At 39.4% G+C, this 25,148-nt stretch overlaps 1 protein-coding gene across 2 annotated transcripts in view; it reads left to right on the top strand.

Annotated features, from left to right (window-relative positions):
- The window catches only part of NOL10 (nucleolar protein 10), a 117,591-nt gene that overhangs the window by 74,814 nt on the left and 17,629 nt on the right, over positions 1 to 25,148 (top strand). For both annotated transcript variants that reach the window (XM_063648970.1, XM_054476307.2), the window contains 4 exons: positions 7,621 to 7,747; positions 11,792 to 11,871; positions 12,075 to 12,173; positions 13,975 to 14,064. In XM_063648970.1, the coding sequence (XP_063505040.1) occupies positions 7,621 to 7,747; positions 11,792 to 11,871; positions 12,075 to 12,173; positions 13,975 to 14,064 (396 nt within the window). The remainder of the gene's footprint in view (positions 1 to 7,620; positions 7,748 to 11,791; positions 11,872 to 12,074; positions 12,174 to 13,974; positions 14,065 to 25,148) is intronic.

A 25,148-nucleotide genomic window follows, 5' to 3' on the forward strand; every position in this document is an offset into this window, starting at 1 on the left:
TTTTCTTAATTGGCAAAATCCCATTTTCCCACAGGAGATGCAGGCTAGGTAATTAGAAAAATTATAATTAATCATAATAGTGGTCAGTGATATTTATAGTATATCTATATTTAGTATATATTTACCATATGTAGCTATGTATAGTGTGTATATACATTATAGTACAACTCCATCATCTCCTATCTGCAATTCTGAAATTTAAAAAGCCTTGAAAGTTTGTTTATAACCCTGTGGTGAACCCTGACTGGACCTGATTCATTAGGACTTCAACCTACGTGAAATAATGAATTTCTTTGTAGGTCTGTGTTTATCCCAAATCACTGGTGTGAATTTGTGTAGGTTTTGCTGCAGAGATGTTAATATGGTTTGATCATGGGCCACTGACCCAGACCTCACTGAAGATTTTTTGTTATATACAGCATACATACTGTATTACTTTTTTAAAATGCAGAAAGTTATTTGTTTCAAACTCTGGTTTCAGTTGTTTCTGTTAAAGAATCAGGGCCTCACTGCAGTGAGCTATGGTCATACCACTGCACTCCAGCCTGGGCAACAGCAAGATCCTGTTTCCCAAAAAGAATCATGGCCTCACAGTAAGGGTAACAGATTTCTGGTTAGACCTGGATTTAAATTCTAATAGGGGGCTGGGCACGCTGGCTCATGTCTGTAATCCCAGCACTTTAGGAGGCTGAGGTGGGCGGATCACCCGAGGTCAGGAGTTCAATACCAGCCTGGCCAATGTGGTGAAACCCTGTCTCTACTAAAAATACAAAAATTAGCTGGGCGTGGTAGTGCACGCCTGTAGTCCCAGCTACTAGGGAGTCTGAGGCAGGAGAATCACTTGAGCCCGGGAGGCGGAGGTTGCAGTGAGCTGAGATCGTGCCACTGCACTCCAGCCTGGGTGACAGAGTGAGACTCCTATTAAAAAAAAAAAAAAAATTCTAATGGGCGATAAAAACCCTCTACCTCTTAGAGTGTGGGTTGCTAGTGCTATTATTATTTTTATTGTTGTTATTGTTTTTATTATTGCTCCAGTTCCAGAACTGATATTTATATCTATTTTTAGAGTGTCCTGAAAACAGTTCTATAATAAAATAACTAGATACTTGATATGGTTGCTAGGTGGTAAAAAAAACTTTTATATTCAAACTCCCTGTTGCTGTTAGTAAATGTAGTTCTTACCTGTTTGATTTAATAGTGTCATTATAACATAAAAGTTTAAATTGAATTTCTAGGATTGTAATAGTATAAGATCACTAAAAGGTAAAAATGACAATTCTCCTAACTAAACATGTTCTGTGTAATTAATCAGTGAAATATATTAATTTTATGTAGCACTACATTCTAACTATTTAGTATGGCAGTTAAGCTTTACTGGTTATGAAACCATAGCCTCTCAGTTGTTCAGGGCCTTGCTCAAGTGCCCCTTGCAAAGCTATCTTGATCGGCCTCAGCAGATAAAGGGCTTCCTAGAACCTTTTAAAAATTTCTGTTTTGGCATTAATCCCATTGTATTATACTTGATTGTTTTCCACTTACTTATGTTTGACTTTAGCACTTAACTTTTATCAAATGCTCAGTTAACTTTTTGAATGAATGAATGAAGTTGAAGTAATTAAGAATCATTTAGTCCTTCCATGTAAGTATTGCTATATTTGAAACAACTCTGTTCCTTTTGGATTTCATTCTACTATTTTTATAGGGTATACTGTACTTGGAACATAATAAATACGGAATTTAATAAATACGGAATTTAATAAATACGTGATGAATAAAAATTGAATTAAAATCTATCTCATTACATTTCATGGTTTCAGTTTTTTTCCTGAAATTAGAATAATTTACTTAGGTCCTTTTTCCATGTGATCCTTTTTCTTTCTCTCTTCTCTTCTCTTTTCTCTTCTCTTCTCTTCTCTGGTCTTCTCTGGTCTTCTTTCTCTTTTTTTTTTTTTAACAGGGTCTTATTCTGTTGCCCAGGCTGGAATGCAGTGGCGTGATCATGGCTCACTGCAGCTCAACCTCAAGTGATCCTCCCGTCTCAGCCTCAGGAATAGCTGGGACCACAGACACATGCCACCATACCTGGTTAATTTTTTAATATTTTTTATAAAAAATATAAAAAATGTGTAGAGACAAGGCCTCACTACATTGCCCAGGCTTGTAAAAGAATATTTCTAGGCTGGGCGCTCTTGAAATCCCAGCACTTTGAGAGGCCAAGATGGGCAGATCACCTGAGGTCAGGAGTTCGAGACCAGCCTGGCCAACAAAAATTTAGCTGGTTGTGGTGGTGAGTGCCTGTAATCCCAGCTACTCAGGAGGCTGAGGTATGAGAATCGCTTGAACCTGGGAGGCAGAGGTTGTGGTGAGCCTAAATCACGCCACTGTACTCCAGCCTGGGATACAGATGGAGACTGTGTCTCAAAGAAAAAAAATAGTATTTCTAAAAAAAGATAATTTCAAATTTAATGGCTGTTCTATATTATCAATTATTTTCTTATTTGTTCCATTAATAGTACGTTAGATAATGAAAGGCTTTGTCATACTCAGTAGCATTATAAGTAAGCAGAAAAAAATGATGACATTTGTATTGGTTTAGTAGACTTTGGTTCTTTGTCTATAATATTAATAGTACTTTGTTTTTGTTTTAATCACCCTTGATCTGTTAAAACCATTTATCTGGTAATCCTCAATCTTTTTTTCTGTCTCAGCACAGCTTTGGGATGTAGCACAGTGATTTTTCTAAAGTAGAGTGAGGGAAGGAGTATCTTCTTTCAGCTCCCTAAGAGTATTTATTTTATTTTTATTGTTCTTAGAGACAGGGTCTCACTCTGTTGCCCAGGCTGGAGGGCAGTAGCACCATCATAGCTCACTGCAGCCTCCAAATCCTGGGCTTAAGGGATCCTCCTGTCTCACCCTCCTGGGGTAATAGTTGGGACTACAGGTACATGCCATCATGCCCAGCTAATTTTAACAATCTTTTTTTTTTTTTTTTTTTTTTAAGCAGGGAAGCAGGGTCTAATTCTGTCACCCAGGCTGGAGTGCAGTGACACAATCTTGGCTCACTGCAGCCTCCACCTCCCGGGTTCAAGCGATTCTCATGCCTCAGCCTCCTGAGTAGCTGGGATACAGGCATGCACCACCACGCCTGGCTAATTTTTGTATTTATAGTAGAGATGGGGTTCCACTGTGTTGACCAGGCTGGTCTCAAACTCCTGACCTCAGGCGATCTGCCCACCTCAGCCTCCCAAAGTGCTGGGATTACAGGTGTGAGCCACTGTGCCTGGCCAACAGTATGTATTTTTGTAGAGATAGGATCTCACTGTGTTGCCCAGGCTGCCTTGAACTCCTGGGCTCAGGAAGTCCTCTCGCCTTGGCCTTCCAAAGTGCTGAGATTAGGCGTGAGCCATTGCACCTGGCCCCTAAGATTTTTCGTATTCACCCTTTTTCCTCCCCACTTGTAGTCCTTTACAGGAATACATGATAATTTTGAGTTTTATAATTAACATCTTAAAGACAAATTGTAATCATAGAAGCAGTGATCATCTTGGGCACATGGCATGTATTTTCATGTCCTTTAAAATTGCTTCTTCTGCTCAAGTAGATTGGCACAAGCAGATACTTTGCTGCATTTGAGTTGTGGCCTTCTTGTAGCATGTTGGTACATAAAGATTCATATTTTAGAGAATCAAGTATTTCCGTTTAGATTGGTTGATATGATTATCATTAAAGTTGCTAAGGGAGCCACATTATCCCTTTCTAGCAATCTGATGAATCAGTTTTCAATTTTCTACTTTTATTAATACTGACCTGCGAGTTGAAGAAATATTTGCTGGGCACAGTACCACTGCCTGTAATTCTGTCTATTCTGGAGGCTCTCAAGAGTTTCAAGACCAGCCTAGGCAACACAGCAAGAACCTGTCTCTAAAAAAATAAAAAGAAAAAAAGGAAGTCTTATAAATTGACCACAGCGTGGGCAACATGGTGTGACTGAAGCATAGAGTACAGCAATGTAAGAGCAGGACAGGAAACCTGGAAAGTTTGAGGTAGTAGTGATAGTCCATATATGGCTAAAAAGGATGTTTTCCTCAAGTTGTAAAATGTGGAATTTAGAAAGTAAATTAATATATTTCAAAGGATTAGTTGAGGTTTAACATATTTTATGGCTGTGAAGGCAACAAAGACATGTTACACATTGACGCTGTGATGTGGCTACATCAGAGAGTGTGACGTGCCTGTGGTTGAGCCCTCCTTATTGGCTAAGCTGGCCACTGTTTTTGAAATTTAATGGTAGGCCTCTGAGGAAAGGTCTAATGTGGATAAAACCTGCATTTTATACCAGTGTAAATCAATAATTTCAACTTTGTTATGGTGGTTTTGATGTTTTTTCTCTGAAAAGGAACTCAGGAAATGTGATTAATAAGGTCAACTACTAGATTTAATTTTGTTTTTGATGGAAATATTTTTTCCTAGAAAATTTGATGGCCATGAATCTGATTGCAGAGATTATTTACCATAACTAGACCTGTCCCCGACAGGCAATTTAAACCACTTCCGTTAAAATCTAGATAATCAGAAAGAATGTTGTGGAACATTATAAAAGAGGGCTATGTGCAAGTGAATTCACATCTAGACTGTTTTAGTATTCCTACCCCTCACCTCCGAAAGTCAGTGCACACAGTATAATCTTTTTATTGTCTTTGAAGCCGATGTTTATGATTGATTTAAAAAGGTGGAACAATTTATTTTGAGGTTCTTTGGGTAACAGTGTACCCTTGTATAGGAGTCAAGATAGATCTAACTTTCACCATATGTATTCATATACCCAGTAGCTGTATGGTGAGGTATTTGAGTGTTTTTATCTGAATAAGGAATATTAGACCAATTTAGAAATACTTTTGCCAGAGAGGACCCTTTCAGTTTTAGTACTTTATGCATATGAAATTCATATGTGTTTTATACATGAATAGATTTATTTATCACATAGTTATTGAGCATCTACTATTTGGCAGGTACTGTTCTAGGTACTAAAAATTCAGCAGTTAACAAAACAGATGTCTCTCCTCAGAGGACAATATCTTGGATATTATATTCTAAAAAAGCAATAATAGCATACTTTGATCTTGTCTAGAAAAGAAAAGATTGCTGTTTTAGGGAGTACACCATTATCTGATAGAGCTTTGCATTTGCAGGTTAATGACTCACTGGAAGCAGATACCCCTGTAGTTACAAGGGCCTCAACTCTCTCGGCTTCAGAAGATGCCTGTGATTTTCCTAGATTGCTCATGTGCTCCTTCCAACATGAAGTCCTTTCTTTTTTTTTTTTGAGACGGAGTCTCGCTCTGTCGCCCAGGCTGGAGTGCAGTGGCGTGATCTTGGCTCACTGCAAGCTCTGCCTCCAGGATTCATGCCATTCTCCTGCCTCAGCCTCCCGAGTAACTGGGACTACAGGCATCCGCCACCGTGCCCGGCTAATTTTTTTTTTTTTTTTTTGTATTTTTGTATTTTTAGTACAGACAGGGTTTCACCTTGTTAGCCAGGATGGTCTCAATCTCCTGACCTCGTGATCCTCCCGCCTCGGCCTCCCAAAGTGCCGGGATTACAGGCGTGAGCCACCATGCCCGGCCATGAAGTCCTTCCAAATAGACTTATTTGGTGTCCCAGCCTTCCCTAGTTTTTTTTAAGCCATCTTCCCCTTGGACTCAGTGCAGTCTGAGTTCATTGCACATACATTGTGTGTGTATGTGCATGCGTGTGGACATGCAAATGCACACATGTGCTTCAGCTGGATTTTAAACTTCTTCAGGGAGATTGTGGTCAGTGTCTTTAATTTAGCACAGTGCTTTGTATGTGGTAGCATTTAGTTGTTGACTTCAAGCTACTGTCCTAAAATTGCTTAAAACCATAGCAGTTCTTTTAAAAAGTGTTCTAGATGGAATTTTTTAAAAATGCCTTGCATTTCTTGAAGGTTTGTCTTTTATGGTTGGAGTCAAACCACTTAGTATATAAAAACCTTTACTTCTATTTTTAAAAATTGTAGATTGCACTAATATGAAATTTCTGTGGAAGACTCTATATACTTGAGTTTTTTTTCATGTTTATGAGTACCATAGCTGTGTTGAGGTGAAGAGAATCACTCTTTCTAATCAGGCAAAATAATGTAACTAAATTATTATGGCCATATCTAACATTTACTTTTCTTTTTATTTGAAGAGGGTGTTAACAGGGGCTGTTTTTCTTTGTTATAACTCTCTTCCTTCTGCCTTTCCTTCTTCAGAAAGTTTAAGCTAGATTTAGTCATTTCCATTATGATTTCTGGGTTTTTTTCCAGTATGCTTGATTGCTGCTGAAATAAACAGGTTAAGTCGTCACTGGAAGTTCCATTTTGCCCGAGCCCAGTGTTCTCTCATTGGAATACCTCTAGCTTGAGGGAGGATTTCACTAGCATATCTTCTCTGTTGACTGAGCAGGTTTCCTTTGGCATACATTGACCTCAGCGGGTGTGGCATTTTGTTGGGAAAGATTTGTATCAATAGCAAAAATGTACAAAGTGATCATAGTATTTTATGAAAGTAGTTGGATTATATTTTTTCATAGTTGGATTACAAACTTAATGATTCATATTTTATTAGTTGGTTATAATTCTGTTCAGCCTTTTGATCCTCAGCCTTTCATTGGGATAACTCGTGGAGCCTGGTCACCCATTTAGTTTTGAGGAATTCTTTATACAGAAATTTTAAAAATCAACTATTTTTAAATGGCAAATAAAAATTATATGTATTTGTTGTGTACAGCATGATGTCTTGAAACATGTATATATTGTGGAATGGCTAAATTGAGCTAATTAACCTTTGCATCACCTCACGTAGTACTTACCATTTTTTGTAATGAGATCATTTAAAATCTACTCTCTTAGCGATTTTTAAGAATACAATATATTGCCATTAACTATAGTCTAGAATTTTAGTTTTTAATGAGTTAAATGAATTAAATGAAGTGGACCATGCAGAATGGAATGTAATTGTCAAGTAATTAGTTGAAAAATCTTAAAAGAAAGTAATTTTGGGCCGAGTGTGGTGGCTGAGCCTGGCAGATTGCTTGAACTCAGGAGTTCAAGACCAACCTGGGCAACATGGCAAAACCCTATCTCTACAAAATAATAATAATAATAATAATAATAATAATAAATATGGTTTTTTAAAAAGGTAATTTTTCTTTTAGACTTTTGTTTGGCAAACTTAAAAAATCTAGTGTACCAAATAATGCTTTTGTAGAATTCTAGTAGTATTTTGAAGGAAGGAGGTGATACATGAATGGATGGATGTTATTATAAGTATCTGAATTATTTATCTGTACTTTGATAGTGCTAATATAAGAACATTCATTCATACTTTTGCACCCTAGACTAAGTGAGATTTTCTCTTACAAGCTTAAACATTTACTACTTTGTTTATTCTCTTCTGTTATATACTTGTTCATTATACATATTGCAGCCATTTGTCAATATTTCTGATAGGAAAAAGGATTTAGAAATCATATTTAACAAAATCTGATTATAAATAACTCAGACTTGGATGGCATGGTAAACTGTGCCTTTGCTGACCTTCTCATAAACACCAACAGGTTTTGGGTCCTGCTCCTCGGTGGTGTTCCTTCTTAGACAACTTGACCGAAGAATTAGAAGAGAATCCAGAAAGCACAGTCTATGATGATTATAAATTTGTCACCAAGAAAGACCTTGAAAATTTAGGTAAAAAAAAAATTGTGATAAAATATTACGTAATTACTTTATTTCTACTTTTTTTTTGAGTTTTGAACATGAGAATTGGCTGAGCCATGTTTACCTCATCTCCCAAATCTTCCCTTTGTGCCAAATCAGATATTAAACATATTATAAATTGTCAGATTTGTAACCTTTCTCCTTAGAGAAAAGTTCAAGTAAATTTAACATGCTGAAGCTTTTTTGTATTTTAAATGAGAATTTATTTTAGCAAATAATTTCTTTTAGCATACTAGCTATATAGAGGAAAAAAATTGTCACGAAAGCAGTGATTTTTTTTCCCCCAGTATTATCTGAAGTATAATAAGGTTTTGAAAATGTCTCAGAGACGGCAAGTAAATGATTCCTGCCTCCCTTTTAGGTTTGGTTATAAAAGACTCAATCCAAAACTTAGAAGTGATACATTGAAACTTCAGATGTAGAAGAACCTTAATAGTTACTTTCTGTTTAAAGGTCACAAGCCAAGAAGTGTCTTAAAAGAACAGCAAATACTTATGAGATAGGGCTTACTATGTGCAGACAGTATTCTTTTTTTTTTGTTTTTGTTTTTGTTTTTGTTTGAGACAGAGTCTTGCTGTGTCACCTAGGCTGCAGTGCAGTTGCCCAGTCTTGTCTGATTGCAACCTCCGCCTCCCAGGCTAAAGTCATTCTCCTACCTCAACCTCCCAAGTAGCTGGGATTACAGATGTGCGCCACCATGCACCATAGTAAGACGGGGTTTCACCATGTTGGCCAGGCTGGTCTTGAACTCCCGGCCTCAGGTGATCCACCCACCTCGGTCTCTCAAAGTACTGGGATTACAGGTGTGAGCCACTGCTCCCAGTCTGTGCAGGCAGTATTCTAAGCGTTCTACATGTAACTCATTTAATCTTCACATCCCTATGGATTGGGTACTATTATGATTCCATTAGATAAGGAAACTGAGGCAAAAAAAAAAAAAGATAAATGTACGTTGCCAGAAGTTTCAGTGGTAGTAAACTTGAGAGTTGAGCTTTAAATCCAAGAGTCCATGCCCTTCCCCCAGCCATCCCAGCCCCTGCAGGACATGTTGGGCCTGCTTGCCTAGCACTCCTCTAGGTTAGAGTAGATGGTGCTCATCTTGTTCTGCTGCTGCCAGAGGGCTACAGCAGAAGTTACTGAGAGTGGGAAAACTTAGAGGATCCATTCTGTACAAGGCAAGGCAACTTAGTCGTCTTTGGAACAAATAGATGTGCAACAACAGTTGAGTACTAAAACAGAATCATGTTACCATTAGATTAATTAAACTTCCTTTTTAACCCATATCTCATAGCACAATTAATCCAGGCAGAATTACTTTCTGTCAGTTACTCCCAAAAAAGAGCTGAATTTAGCCTTTTAAAAAATGACTTGAATGAAATAGGACCTTCTTACTGCAGTGCCTTCTTAATGTCTCCAACGTAATCTTCATAATATGCTGTGTCACACTCACCTACATTCCTAAATTGAATGAAAAAAGGTCATTGTTCTTTTGTGGATTTTTTAAAAACGACTATGTTTAGTACGTTTCGGGTTCTTTTTCAGTCGCTTTACTGGGTTTATTTTGGGTGAAGAAAGCAGTTATATAAGTTTAGGTATATTTTGTTAAAAAGTAATTGTACTGCTCATTTTTAAAACTATAGAAATAGATATTCAACAAAATGACAGTCATACTAGAAAGCATTTTATGTATATTACTAATATCTTTTGATGTCAAGTGAGCTTTTATCATTTCCCCATAATATATAAAACCTTCTAAATAGAATATCTTAAGAGTAGAAGTAAGTAATGAACTTCCCTTACTTCCTAAGATTATTTTTAGTGCAGCATTAGTATATTGAAGATTTGCAAGTTCTGGCTCTTCCGGATGTGGCCAATAGGAGATCTTATAGCTTGGTATTTCCCACAGTGCGTTCTTTGGAAAATTACATCTGTAAAAAGGACTGGGTGGATAGCATAGTGGCTGATATTGTGGGCACTACAGGTAGACTGACATGGGTTTACATCCCACCTCTCTCACTTAATATCTGCACAACTTGGCCAATTCACTTAGCCTCTTTAAGCCTTGGTTTCCTCGTCTGTAAAATGGGAATAATATTGGTCCCTACTCATAGGGTTGCCTGGAGAATGAATCAGAAAATGCTTGGAAAATGTTCAGCACCCTGTTATTTTAGGAGATTTGTGGCAAATAAATTTGGGAAATGCTAGGTTAAGCACAGTTAAATCAATTTCTTTACCTCACGTACTTCTTAGAGCCTTTAATACCATCATACATTGTAAATCTCCAAACAGGAGGAAAGTATGAAACATTTCCCAAACTTACTTGACCATGGAGCCCTTTTTTCTCAGAAGATCTCTTGGGACTAGTGATCCATGGAGTTAACTGTAGGAAATGCTGCTGCATCTGATTCTCAGGTTAGGATTGTTTCGCTATGAAAAGCGCTTCACTTGGTTTTTATTTATGACCTAACTTGGATTAATTCTGTGACATTATTAAAGGAAACAAAAAATTACTTTTGCAATCACTGGTATATGTATTTTATAATGTAGTGGTTAATCAGACCCTTATCCTGAAGAAGATTTAGAGAATATACATGTGCAGTTGTATACATTCGCATTTCATTAAGGCTCAGCCCTCTTTTGTTAAGACTCCGTTGTGAAAGTTCAAACCCCATAGTTTTATTAACCTAATGAATTCTATGACAGTATTTTCCTAGTCAAGTTTTAGAATTCCGTTATGAGAATATCCTAAATTTAATTTTCTTTTTTATGTTGTTCTATAACGTATACTATTTTATACTACTATATGATTTTGCTCAGTACTTGATTTTCAGGTCTAGATGGATGTATATTTCTAAAATTTGGAAATTAGAGTAATGTTTTCCTTAGAAAGACAGTCACTTATACCAGGGGTCCCCAACCCCTGGGCCATGGACCCATACCAGTCGGTGGCCTATGAGGAACCGGGCCACACAGCAAGAGGCGAGTGGTAGGTGAGCATGACCGCCTGAGCTCCGCCTCCTGCCAGGCGTGGCATTTGATTCTCGTATGAGCGTGAACCTAGTGTGAACTGCACATGTGAGGGATCTAGGTTGTGTGCTCCTTGTGAGAATCTGATGCCTGATGATCTGAGGTGGAACAGTTTCATCCTGAAACCATCCCTCCCCCAATCCGTGGAAAAATTGTCTTCCACAAAACCAGTCTGTGGTGCCAAAAAGGTTGGGGACCACTGACATATACCATAAATGTTCTGCATGTGAGTACATCACATGTGGACTTATTTTGAAGATAGTCTCAATCTTTTTCTGTGTCAGTATTTGGAATTAATAAATAATTCCTGTGACGTAGTCAGAGCATTCTTATGTGACCGCCAGCACCACAAATTCTAAGTGTAGCCTATTAAAACTGGGACACTCTGTGAAAGGTATTGTTTGAGGCAGGGTTCTCAAATGCTGACTGGCAGTGGACTTTTCATTAGTCCCTGATGAGGAGTTCATATGTGATATGGTATTAATATGCATGTATGTATGTTTATATATGGTGGTAGGAATTTGTCAGCTGTTCTTTCTTGGAAGACGGTTCTTTCTACATTGTTTTTGTGAGTGTCCTTTGTTTTTGCAAATGGTCCGATGACAATGTTTCTCCTCTCTCCCTTGTCCTCATTTCAATTTGGCAACTTACTGTTTATCTCCAGTATTATTTTCTAAATTGAACTTGTTTGGGGAAATAAAAAATCTGAGGACCACTCAGAGGGTATAAGGGAACCCTCTTTGTCTTAGTTCATAAGGACTTTCTCATCATTTTTGTGTGTAGTATTATTACATTTAAAATAAGGATGATATTGCTGAAGTAGATTAAATGTTCTCTATAGATATCAAAGAAGATTAGTAATTCTAATCCTTAAATTTTTAGTCTGAAGTGAAATCTTATTATAATCAAATTGTTGCCCAAGAAAAGCTGTTGAATGTTAATGAAGATTGCATAAGGACCTGCTGTCTTCTGTTTGACCTTTCCCAGGGCTCACTCACCTCATTGGATCTCCTTTCCTCCGGGCATATATGCATGGGTTTTTCATGGATATAAGACTCTATCACAAGGTAAACAGAAAACTACAGTTATTATGTTTCAGGTAACTAATGCGCAGTCTATGGCCATTTCCTCACTACTCGCACTTTCATAAAACATACATAGGATTTGTAGGGGATCTGCCTGTTCTTTGGCATAACTGTCGTGGTGTGTATGAAAATGATATTACTAAATACCATTCTTTTATTTTAAAAACTTTTTTCATTTTGAAAAGGTGAAACTGATGGTGAATCCATTTGCTTATGAAGAATATAGGAAAGATAAAATACGACAGAAAATAGAAGAAACACGTGCACAGAGAGTCCAGTTAAAGGTAAATATTATACTTACCATTGAATTTATCAGAAAAGAGTACTTAATTTTCATTTTGTGTATTATTCCAAAGAAATCTGCCATTCTTTTCTTGATTTTCCATCTTTAATTTGTGTCTTTTACTGATATTTTTGGTATAGTTTGTTTGTCATCAGTGTGTCATGTTTGTCATGAGGATGCAAAACTCTTTACAATTTTAGCATTATGACCTCTGTGGTAATTGTACTGTGGGAAATAATGCTAGGATGATTGATATTGTCACCTCCACTAGAAACCTGATAGCATTTTTAAACGGGTTTTCCATTTTTGGAGTATCCGGGCTTTGCTAATACCTATTCCTTACTGACCTTTGGCCATATCTTAGTCTCTGTTTGGATCATGGGAAATGGTCGACAGTCATAAACTGCACTCGCTGTCTGAGTACATAGAATTTAATGTAAAGAATGATTAACTTGGTATTCGAGAACTGAAAAGGCAGAACTGCTAAAGGATGGAGGAGAGAGGTAAACTGCAGGAAGCAGCCACCAACTCAGAGCTGGGGAACAGCCTGGGGAATAGGAAGAGGAGGCCCCATGGAGCTGGACCCAGGCCTCTGAGGAGGGGCCGCAGGCCGGTTCCAGGGCCCTTGAGGCATAGGCAGGATGTTGCCGGGAGCATTGGAAACTGCAAACTGGAATCCACCACTGCTGTGGAACCATCTGTTGTTTCCAGGACAAAGAGTTGCTGTGGTGTGATGCCAGCGCAGACAGGGAAGGGCAGGCCCTGCTCCTGCGCCTGCCTTGCAGTCTGTCTGCAGCCGCCCCTGTTGGTTCATTTCAACCACCAAATGATACCAATGTGTAACTGAACGTTGGTATACGTACATACTCTGTCACTATAAAAGACTAGTGACTATTTTCTGCATTTACCCTCAGTACTTTTTTGTTTTTCCAGACTGTTAAAAGATTTCTGGTGTATTTTTGAGACAGGATCTTGCTTTGTTGCCCATGGTAGAGTACAGTGGCATGATCAGAGCTCACTGCAGCCTCGACCTGAGCTCAAGTGATCTTCCCACCTCAGCCTCCCAAATAGCTAGGGACTATAGGTGCACACTACCACATTCAACTAATTTTTTGTAGTTTTAGTAGAGACAGGATTTTGCCGTGTTGCCCAGACTGGTCTTTAACTTCAGGGCTAAAGTGAGCCTCCCATCTCAGCTTCCCAAAGTGCTGGGATTACAGGCATGAGCCATTGTACTGCCTCTCAGTGCCCTGGGAAGAGACATGAGGGCAAGTTCCCCAGCAGTAAGCTGGGGTTGCCGTTTTTTTTGCCATGTGGCCCACCTGGTATCATCACCTGTCTACATTTCCTCCTATGAGGATAATGAAATTTTACAAATAAGAATTAGTTGGCTGGGCGTGGTGGCTCATGCCTGTAATCCCAGCACTTTGGGAAGGCCAAGGCGGGCGGATCATGAGGTCAGGAGATCCAGACTGTCCTGACTAACACAGTGAAACCCCATCTCTACTAAAAATACAAAAAATTAGCCGGACGTTGTGGCGGGTTCCTGTAGTCCCAGCTACTCGGGAGGCTGAGACAGGATAATGGCATGAACCCGGGAGGCGGAGGTTGCAGTGAGCTGAGATTGCGCCCCTGCACTCCAGTCTGGGCGACAGAGCGAGACTCCGTCTCAATAATAAAATAAGAATTAGTTATCTCCTATTTATGAAATTATACTTACACAACTGTTTACCTTTAAGCTAATATGTAAATATGTTAGCTTTTAAAATAAAATAAAATACCAGCTTTTATTTTCTCTCTAGAAATTGCCGAAAGTTAACAAACAGCTGGCACTTAAATTAATTGAGGAAGAAGAGGAGAAGCAGAAATCTACATGGAAAAAGAAAGTTAAGGTAAGATGAAAAAGTATCGGCAAATTGTTTCTGCATTTTGTTGATAGTAACTTACATCTTTTTTATTGTTTCTTTTTACTTTAAAAATACATGTAGGACTTTTTCTTTCCTGCGTATAAGATTAGTATATGCTTAAGATGGGAAGTCTGGAAAATAGAAAAGAATATCAAGAAGAAAGCTGTCCTTACAATTCTTATACCAGAGAAAGGCATCATTAATATTTCAGTGAATTTTCTTCCTGTCTTATTTGTTTCAAAATTAGAAACTACAATAGCAAGAGTCTTGTATGTGTAAAATGTTTATCCTGATTCTTTAAAATAACACAGGTGGTTTCCCATTTTGTTAAAAATTCTTTGTGAATATTTTTAATGGCTACATATTCTGTTTTATGAAGTGATTATAATTTACTCAATCCTTCTATTGTTAAACATTTAGATTATTGTTTTTCTTTGTTCATAAGTCCAGAAGTAACTGATTTTTATTTAGACTTGGTATTCTTAGGAGTATGCAGGCTGAAGTGTAACTTCCACCTGCTTTCCTGTATTAATGTGAAAATAGACAAAGATCAGTCATAAAATAAATAAAAGTTAGCACTTTGTTTAGTTGGTATTGTCCAGAGGTGAGATTTTTCTAGTGTTTTCAGATGTATGAAGGTACCTGGGTCCTTGCCAATCTTGTTTTCTCTGCTTAGATGAGGCAGGCAGATAGCCAGGCTTGGTTATGTGCTGGAATGAGTTGGAAAGAACTGGTCCTGCGACAGCCTGCAGAACCTAATTAGTAAGGAGCTGACCTTGTAGTTCTGGGCCAGCTGTGTGGTGCCCTCAGGAGGTTTTTTTTTTTTTTTTAGCTTATTCTTTCTCTGTCCTCTGGTTTTTAACCAGGTACGTGCATCTAAGATGAGTGAGCTCCTTTTGTCTTCATTTCTGTTCATGCTCTTCAATACCCAGGGACTGCAACTAAAGGATCTTGTTCCTAGCTCTTGGCACACTGGTTATGTAACCTTGGGTGATTGCTCATCTTCACTGGGTCACAGTTTTTTCATCTGTAACATGCAAGGACTGGATATGGGCATTCTTAGAGCTGTGATTTCCAAATGGATTCAGACTCAAGACTCCCCCTTGCTGTCTTCTGCTTCCTTAGCCTCTCCCTGCATCCCCTCATCCTCGTTTATTACATTCTTTTAGTATATTATTTAAATTTCAATTTCTGGAAGCCTCTCTTAAGTAAATAGAGGACTTTTAGGTTTCCATTTTCATGACATGAATAGTATGCCAATGTTGAAATAATTCCTCAAACTTATTATTTGAATTTATGTCTGTGTGCTATGGCTCTGCACCTTCCTAAGTGACACCAATGTGTATAAATGAGTATGTATGTCTTTAAGTGCTTAAAATACAAGTCTTTCCTGCTGTGTTGACTCTCTCCTCAGAGTACTCACACTGATCATCTTGTTAGCTAAGCCTAAGCATGGTTAGGGAGGTAACTTTTCCGCTTTGTAATGTCATTTTACAGTAAAAGCTAAATGGAAGTGATCTTTGGATATACATGCCCTAAGGCTTCAGTAGATAGAGAGTAGAGCTAACTTAGACTGTAGATGTTTGCATTCCTATCTGTGTTTTATGCCAGAGTCTTTATCATCTGATAGAGGCGAGAATACTTAAGTTACAATTTAATTTTGCTACTTTGCACAGCATGGTATACCAGAGCCTTTTTATAAGGCCCTGTGATTATCTAGATGCAGAAGTGCCCTTCCCTTCCCCCCATTTCTTTATAGACCTTTGTTGAGGTTGAGGACAGCCAGAGAAGATTTAGAATACCCCATAGTGCAGGATGGTAGAAATGACCTCACAAGTTGAACACATGCAGAGCAATCCTCATGGTCAGTAGGGAAAATTAGCGTTGTTCTATGCCTTTAAACATTTTTGACAAAACATTAAAAACTCTCTTACTGTCCATTATAAATTGGAAAACTAGGATCTTTTTAGTATATTGTAATTTAAAACATTAGGAATAAAGCGTAATTGAGTATTTTATTTTCTTTGTTTTCTTTCTTTTATTTCTTTTGTCAGTAGTACTTGGAACAGTGCTTACTTTTTTCTCCTCCTAAACTTTTGATACGGAGCCAGCATTTTTCTTTGCCTCAGCAAATTGTCATACTCATTTTCTAAGTTTGGATAAGCTTCCTATGTTTCATCCTTTGCTCTTTTGACGTTATGAAATGTCTCTGAGAGTTCCTTTAATGTGAAGTTTTTTGCCAGTGTCACTTCCACTGGGACACTTTTCTTCTTCTTGTCACAACTGTTTTCCTCATTTGTTTTCAGAGGTTCACCATTACGCGGTCCCCTCACTACAGACTTAGAGTGCCAGCCAGCGACTGTAGCCACATTCCCTGTATTCCCACAGCCAGCTCTTTCTTCTATAACTCCCTTTAAATTTGATTCACATTTTTGTTGTTGCAGTTTTATCTTGTTGTTTAGTTCTCTCTAAATTGTTCTTTTTTGTAAATGTCACACGAGTTTGTCTTTGGTATCTAAAGAAGCAAGGCAACAGTTACACACGCGTCCTGTCTGCAGGAACTGAACAGGAAATTCACTGTGCATCACACCGCCTGATGCGGTATCCTGTCACTGACAGGCTTTGAGAAAAGCGACCCATTATTTACGTAGGGATTTGTGGACTAAAGAGCTCGCAGTGGAGTTATACTTTATGAACATAATTGATGAACAGAGATAACTGAAATTTGAACCGTCTTGTTGGAGCACTTGGTATTCTTTAACTGCGTTCCTTGGCTACTCCTTCCTGTTGGCACCGTGCGAATCAAGAACTTGCCTTTCTGTTATCTCCAGTCACATCTACGTTCTGTTGCCGTTCACTCATTTTGTTGCTACATATTCTCTAATTAACTATCAGGATGGCATTTGATTATTTTAAAACCTATTTGTGGGTCACCCTGTAAAGAATTACCAAGCTGTGTACCATTTTACTTCCAGTGAAAAGGAGGAAGAACCTTAGAAATTCTTATCTTCTTCCATCAAACAGCAGTTTCTCTTCAGCTCTTCATAGCTGGAAATGTGATCTTTGTAGCCATATCACGTGATAACAGAATTCTTCCAAAGAGTAGTATTTGTAAAATGTGCCCCTAATCTTCTTGTTGGTGACTTCCTAGCCCAAATCAGACCTGTTATCAGAGCTCAGTTTCATTCCAGAAATATTTATATATGGTCTTTTGAAAATCTGAGGCTGTGCTTGGAAAAAGTTTGTATAATTTGTTGTTGAACAGTTTCATCTTATGTAAAGTGAAGATCGTAGAAATCACTCATGAATTAAGGAAAGAATCCTTCATTATAATTTAAAAGAATACTTGAAAGAATGCTAAGTCTCATCAGCAGATTATTAGTCTCGCCTTTAAACTCAGCTTCTCAAAAGCTTGAGAACTTTACTAGCTGTGATACCTCCTGATTTGAAAGTCGGTATCTTGCAATACCAATTTGAAAGGTATGTTTTGCCTTGTCTGCAGCTGAAATTTATTGGAGACAGTGAAATGTGTTCCCAAATATTTCTACCACTGAGAACACAAAAATCGAATAAGATGTTTACTGTATGGTTGATATTGAACCTAAAATGGGAAGTGGCCCACCACATAATGTCAATCAGTATTATATGGACATTATCCAAACTCAGAAATTTTGGTTGCATTAATTCTAGTTAACAATTAAGGCCGAGTGCAGTGGCTCATGCCTGTATTCCCAATACTTTAGGAGGCTGAGGCAGGAAGATTACTTGAGCCCAGGAGTTTGAGTCTGCAGTGAGCCATGATCACACCACTATACTGCAGCCTGGGCTACAGGGCAAGACAGCATCTCTTCAAAAAAAAAAAAAAAAAAAAAAAAAAAAAAAATGAATGAATGTATTTATTCTTTCAACAAATGTGTATTGAATTTCCAGTATGCACAAACAGCTTTGAGAGGCATGGGCATCTGTGATCTGTTTGATTTGTGAGGGTTTGAGTTTTGGTTAGAGCTATTTTTCCTATAGGTATCATTTTTTGTGTGTTAGCCTTTTTTGTCAGTTTCTTGCTGTGGCCTTAAAGTCTCTGATGAATGTACTTTTCTTTCATTCTGCAGCAGCTCAGGCAGGACTGTGCATGAGATCTCTAGGCCAGGGGTCTCCAACCCCCAGGTCATGGTACTGGTCTGGGGCCTGTTAGGAATCAGGCCACACACCAGGAGGTGAACCTCAAGCTTCGTCTCTATTTACAGCCACTCCCCATCACTCACATTACTGCCTGAGCCCCACCTCCTGTCAGATCAGTGGCCACATTAGATTCTCGCAGGAGCATGAACCCTATTGTGAACTGCACATGCGAGGGGTCTGGGTTGCCTGCTCCTTATGAGAATCTAATGCCTGATGATCTGTCACTGTCTCCCATTAGCCCCCGATGGGACTTTCTAGTTGCAGGAAAACAAGCTCAGGGCTCCCGCTGATTCTATATTATGGCAAGTTGTATAATTATTTCATTATTATTACAGTGTAATAATAATAGAAATAAAGTGCACAATAAATGTAATGTGCTTGAATCATCCCAAAACTCCCTCACCCCCCACCCCCACACCCCTGCCACCATCTGTGGAAAACTTGTCTTTTGTGAAACTAGTCCCTGGTGCCAAAAAGGTTGAGGATCACTGTTCTAGGCCATGTGTATTCTGTGGCTAGGAGCCCATGGAACAGGTATTTTAGCAGTTTCAGGAATTACTAAATACCACTGAGAACTTGTATTAGAGTAATACTTCATCTCTCTAGGGAATACAATTAGGTACAGATACTTTGGGTTGGATCAGGTCAGTTTTAACATCCGAAATATTATTTTTAAAGCTTTTTTAGTATCAATTAAAATTTTTGTTTTTTTAAAATTACAGTTATACATACATAGTTTTAAAAACTAAACATTTCAGGCTGGGCACAGTGCCTAACACAAACATTACGGGCTCACACCTGTAATCCCAGCACTTTGGGAGGCCAAGGCAGGCAGATCACTTGAAGCCAGGAGTTTGAGACCACTCTGGCCAACACGCTGAAACCCCATTTCTACTAAAAATAGAAAAACTAGTTGGGCGTGGTGGTGCGCACCTGTAATCCCAACTACTTGGGAGGCTGAGGCAGGAGAATTGCTTGAACCTGGGAGGCAGAGGTTGCATTGAGCCAAGATCACACCATTGCACTCCAGCCTGGGCAACAGAGCAAGACTCCATCTCAAAAAACAAACAAATAAAAAAAAACATTTCTGTAATCCCATCACTTTGGGAGGCCAAGGCAGGGAGGATCGCTTGAGCCCAGGAGTTCAAGACCAGCCTGGGCAACATGATGAAACCACATCTCTACAAAACATTAGCTGGGTGTGGTGGTGCATGCCTGTGGTCCCAGCTACTCAGGAGGCTGAGGTGGGAGGATCTCCCTGCAAGGCCGCAGTTAGCCATGGTCGTGCCACTGCACTCCAGCCCAGTAACAGAGTGAGACTCTGTCAAAAACAAAAACAAAAAAAACCTAAACATTTCTCCAAGGTTTGTTAGGAATGTAGGCCCATCCCATTGTCTGCCCCTTTTCCTCCCTCTGCCTTCCTCCATTTTCACCTCTTCTCAGACAACCACTTTTGCCTTTTTAGCTGATTATTTTGGTATAAATCTCTCTCTCTCTCTCTCTCTCTCTCTGCCCTTCTCCCCCTCCCTCCCTCTTGCCTGTAGTCCTGCCTCTTAACTTTTTAGTGTTAGGCATTATCTTTTGATAACTTTCCTTTCCAAGGAAGCTATATTGTGATTTTGATTAAGTTGGTATTCAGCATTACATTGTTGTACTTTTGTTTTTTGAGACAAGGCCTGTTACCCAGGCTGGAGTACAGTGGCAAAATCATAGCTCACTGCAGCCTCAGTCTCTCGGGCTTAAGTGATCCTCCCACCTCAGCCTCTCAAGTAGCTGGGATTACAGGTGCACACCACACCCAGCTAATATATATGTATGTATATATTTTAGTAGAGATGAGGTCTCACTGTGTTGCCCGGGCTGGTCTCCAACTCCTGAGCTCAAGAGATCCTCCCACCTCAGCCTCCCAAAGTGCTGGGATTACAGGCACGAGCCACCATTCCTGGCCTACGTAAGTGCTATTTCCAGCCAAGTCAGTAGTAATCTGTGACTGCATTTCTTGTTCAATCTTTGTGTCCTTTGAAGTTAATAATTGTCTCTCTTGCTCGTTTTCTATGTAGTTATCACTAATCAACACCCAATTCTATGTCAGTTCTCTAAGTCTTATTTTGAGGTATTTAGATAGGTTAGACTTATGCTTATTTACCTTCCTGAAGAAGTTGCTTCTAGAATTTTCTGCCCCATTCCATTCTGGCCTGGTCACCTTCTAATCCTGGGACCTCCCTTTACCATTATCCTGGGGATTCACTTCACCTCAACCCATGTTGGACAGAGAATTACAAGAACCTTCAGTTTCCTGAAGGAGTATAGTTTCCAACCTAGACAAGCGGTCAGTCCATGTGAGGGTATGGTAGATATTTTCAGACATGAAGTTCTCAACAACAACCAATTCCCCTTAAATGCTGCTTTTCCTTGGGAAGTTGCTAGGGGAGTTGTTTCTCTAAAATAACAGTGTAAGCCCAGGAAGAGGAAGCGTCCTGGGAAACCTGACATGAAATGACTGTACTATGCTGCAAGCCCATCTCAGTCTATAAGTTCGATCTTCAGTGCTGGGGAATTTTCTTGAAAGAAAATTTCAATTAGTTTTTCCTGCCATGATCCATAGTTATTTTTTGGCAGTGAGGAATAAGAGTTAAAAAACTGAATGAAAACTCTAGGTGGGAACAGGGTCCCTCAGTCACTGTGCAGTGACTTGGCCACACTGTCTATTTGGGGAAGGACGCTGCACATGTCATTGTCTCTTAGGTCTTTCTCTTGGCTGGTCAGGTCCTCCTGCTTGGGGGGTAAAGGCCTGGCTACCAGCATTCCTAGAACTGACCACTGTAGGTCACAAGAGGTTGGAGGAGTCCAGAGGGCACCTCACCCCCATGTGCCAGCCTTGCCCTACCCTCCTTGTGGCCAGCACACCTCTCTTGCTCTTGCAGTGCCAGCCTCAGCCAGGCAACTTATCAGTGGGAAAGGGCTGGGGCCAGGCTTTCCAGAGCTGGGGTGTGATTTTTAAATAGGCTTTATTTCTGGCTTCCAAATTTTTATTACCCCTATTTCCTTTCCTTTTTTCCCTTAAGGGTTTATGTCCTTTTTAAAAAGCTCCTTTTCTGTTGTTCTAGTGAGGTTTTAGGAGAGATTAGAAGATACTAGTGTTCAAGCCACCGTCTTTACTCAGAAGTCTGTACCAGCCTAACTTCATAGGTATCATAGCATTGAAAGAACTAATTTGATTGGCCGGGGTGCAGTGGCTCATGCCTGTAATCCTAGCACTTTGGGAGGCCGAGGCAGATGAATCACCAGGTCGGGAGTTTGAGACCAGCCTGACCAACTGGTGAAACCCCGTCTCTACTAAAAATACAAAAATTAGCCGGCCGTGGTGGCGCGTGCCTGTAATCCCAGCTACTCAGGAGGCTGAGGCAGGAGAATCACTTGAACCCAGGAGGCAGAGGTTGCAGTGAGCCGAGATCACACCACTGCACTCCAGCCTGGGTGACAGAGCAAGACCCCATCTCAAAATAAAAAAAAGAAAAAAAAAAAACTAATTTGTTTCAAATGGCAATCATTCTTCATATATGTTACTATGTTGGAACAGAATAATAATAGGCATCCCACTCGGGTAAACAGATACCATTCTTCCAGGTAGGACTGTGGTATGAATAGTACTTTAATGTTTTCTATATTTTAATGGTAAAGTTGAGCATGTGTAGACGGGTGTTTATAGGACAGATCACTAGCCAGACACTTGTAAGCTCCTATAGAACATTAATAGCTATACCTTATCCTACTTTTTTCCTTAAGACAGCTGTGAAAACAAACAGACTAGGAAAAAACCCTGAGGGAAATATTTTTACAAGCTGGGTCAGAAGAGGTTTTATTTTATAGTTGTTCATCCAAAGCATACTTGTCTTTAGGCAATGCAATTGATTTGTTTTAAATTAAGAAAAAAATCTTAATACCAGCAACATATGTAGTCTTTGTAACATTTTCTTTATTTATTAAATATGATTATTACTTTAATAAATATAGTAAGATGAAAAGTAAATATTTGTCCTTGGGTTTTTTTTAACCTGAAAATGTGTAATAGGCACATAGTTATTAATTTGAAAATATCTTTGACAATATCACCTATCCGATATCTACAGATAACTCCAAAATTTACATCATAGCCCCCTCCTTTCTCCTGAGACATGGCGCATCGTTCCCAGACACCTAGTGGTGTCCGTCTGAATCCTGGTGCTCTTCTCCCTGTGCCACAGGCATAGGCAGCCCTAAATGGAGCGTGATTTCTTCCCCTTTACTCCACCCCTGCGTTTTTTCCTAATGCTCTCCAGTGGTGGATCCTAACTCAGTGTCGCCAGCTTTCTGGTTGCTTAAGCTGCATGTTTGAGAGAAGTTTCTAACCCTGTTTTTAATTCTTAACCCTCCCATCTCCATAGCTGGATCTGTCAATTCTAATTTAGAACTGTATCTCACAATTATTCTTTCTTAAAAGCTGTCTGTTCCCATTGCCCTAATTCAGGCCCTGTCTCTTGCCAGTTTCTTAAAATGGCTTCTTAGTCTTCTCATGATCCTAACTTCTTACTCAGCAGTCCGTCAGACATCATGCTGCTGCAGACTTTTGAAGCACAATTTTGGGTTGTTTTGTTTGTTTGTTTGTTTGCGACAAGGTCTCTCTGTTACCCAGGCTGGAGTGCGTGGTGTGATCTCAACTCACTGCAGCCCTGACTTCCCAGGCTCAAGCGATCTTCCTACCTCAGCCTTCCAAGTAGCTGGGACTACAGGCGTGCACCACCACGCCTGACTAATTTTTTGTATTCTGTATAGACAGCATCTCACCATGTTGCCCAGGCTGGTCTTGAACTTCTGGCCTCAAGCAGTCCTCCCACCTCAGCCTCCCAAAGTGCTGAGATTGCAGGTGTGAACCACCACCTGGCCAGTTCTGTCATCTGGGAGTCTTGAAGCACACTTCTGTTGATCATCCATCTTCTCCTTCCTCCCTCCTTCCCTGTCTCCCTCCTTTGTTTCTCTTCCTTTTCCTCTTCCTCTTCTTCCTCCCCCTCCTCCTCTTCGCTAGTGGTTTCCCCTTATATCTTCAAAATAACAGTCATGGTATTTAAAATCCTTTACAGTATGGCCCAATCAAAAAATTGTTTTTGAAATTGCATCATTCTTATGTCGCCAGACTATTCACCACTCCCATCGGCTGGAAATGCTGTTTCTTCAGATTTCTACTTGTTGAAACCTACTCATCTTTCAAGCCCCCTCCCTGATGCTGCACCCCCCAAGGCCCCTCCTGGGGTGTCTTTTGTTGGGATTCCTTTATCTGTCCTCTCCTGTGGCACTTTCAGCACTACCGAGCAGCCCTCAGAAGGGGCCTAGTAGCACATGTGTTTGCAGTGTTTTTTCTTCCGTACTAGTTTAGGATCAGGAACCTGGTCTTACCTTTCTTTTTCCCTTCGTCCTAAGTCTTTCTTGGAAATGATGTTTAATCAGGGAAGACTTGTTGCATTTAATATCTTAGAATTTTAGGTAAGGGTTTATCTGTTTTTAGGTACATACAAATAATTAACAGGCCAAGTTCCTTAATATCTTATGATTTACTAAACTTTTGTATAAGTCTATCACACAAATAATATTCAGAACTCAACTGCCTGCAATCTCGTTTACTCTCAACAGTGGAGAAATAGTAAAGTAGTCTGTTCAGCAGAGTCAGAGTCCATCACAAACAGGTCAGCTTTTTCCAGCAGTGTTCAGGGCTGTTTACTCTGATAGACAAACAATTCTAAGTAAGCAGTTTCATCTGGCTTCCAAGCCTGTAGCAGAGAAGGAACAATAAGACAGTCCTAAATGTGTAAGATTCTCTGTCATCTACTTAAGTGAACAGGTAAGTTTACAGTACAGTTTAGAAAACTTTCCATTGAAAATGGTACAAATAAAAAGGAATTTAGTGTCAGTCCTGTGCTATCTAAATGAGTCTCAGTAGCCAAAGTTTTTGTATCTGAAGGATACACCATATCCTTTGATAACAATTAGTTGACCTGAGGGGGAATATTGATGAAACAACCCTGTAGGGGATGGAAATGTCCCTTCTGTTTCCCAGTAACTCAGCTGGAATCGGTAAACTGACATCACCAGCTTCCTGCATCCCCCCATGTGAGTTACTGACTTTGTATAGCTCCTCTCCCAGTTTTGGAATCTGAAGTTGAAAGAATTGCGTATTTTAAGTCAGTGTAGTAACTAAGCTTTATTTAAAAGCCCTGTTTTCAGTGGCTCATGCCTGTAATCCCAGTACTATGGGAGGCCGAGGCACGAGAAATTGCTTGAGCCCAAGAATTCAAGACCATCCTGGGCAACATAGTGAGACCCATCTCTACAAAAAATAAAAAATTAGCCGGGTGTGGTGGTGCACCTGTGGTCCCAGCTACTTGGGAGCCTGACTGAGGTGGGAGGATCACTTGAGCCCAGGAGGTTGGGGCTGCAGTGAGCCGTGATTATGACACTGCACTCCAGCCTGGGTGACAGAGTGAGACCCTGTCTCTAAAAAATAATAAAAGCCACTTTTTAAAAACTTATGTATCTTCTTGAAAGGTGTTTTTTTGCATTAAACTGTTAATTGAAGAAATTCTTTCTAATGTGTTAAGCATAAAGTTAGCCAGAAGGCTCATTCTTAGCTCATTGTGTGTAATGGCCAAGTGGTATAGATCATCTGCAAAGTAGATTAATAGAGGTTGTTTTGGTGATGGCAGCTAAAACCTAGGGGCACGTTGAAAGTCCTGGAAGAAGTTTCATAATGAGTTAATAATGTATGCCTCATGCTGCTTATTAACTTACAATAGAATCAGTGTTTTAAAACCATTTTTCTGGTCAAATTTTAATCAGATATTAACTTAAATTTTTACGTA

This window comes from Pongo pygmaeus, chromosome 12, assembly GCF_028885625.2.
Source record: "Pongo pygmaeus isolate AG05252 chromosome 12, NHGRI_mPonPyg2-v2.0_pri, whole genome shotgun sequence".
In the NCBI taxonomy this organism is placed as follows: domain Eukaryota; kingdom Metazoa; phylum Chordata; class Mammalia; order Primates; family Hominidae; genus Pongo; species Pongo pygmaeus.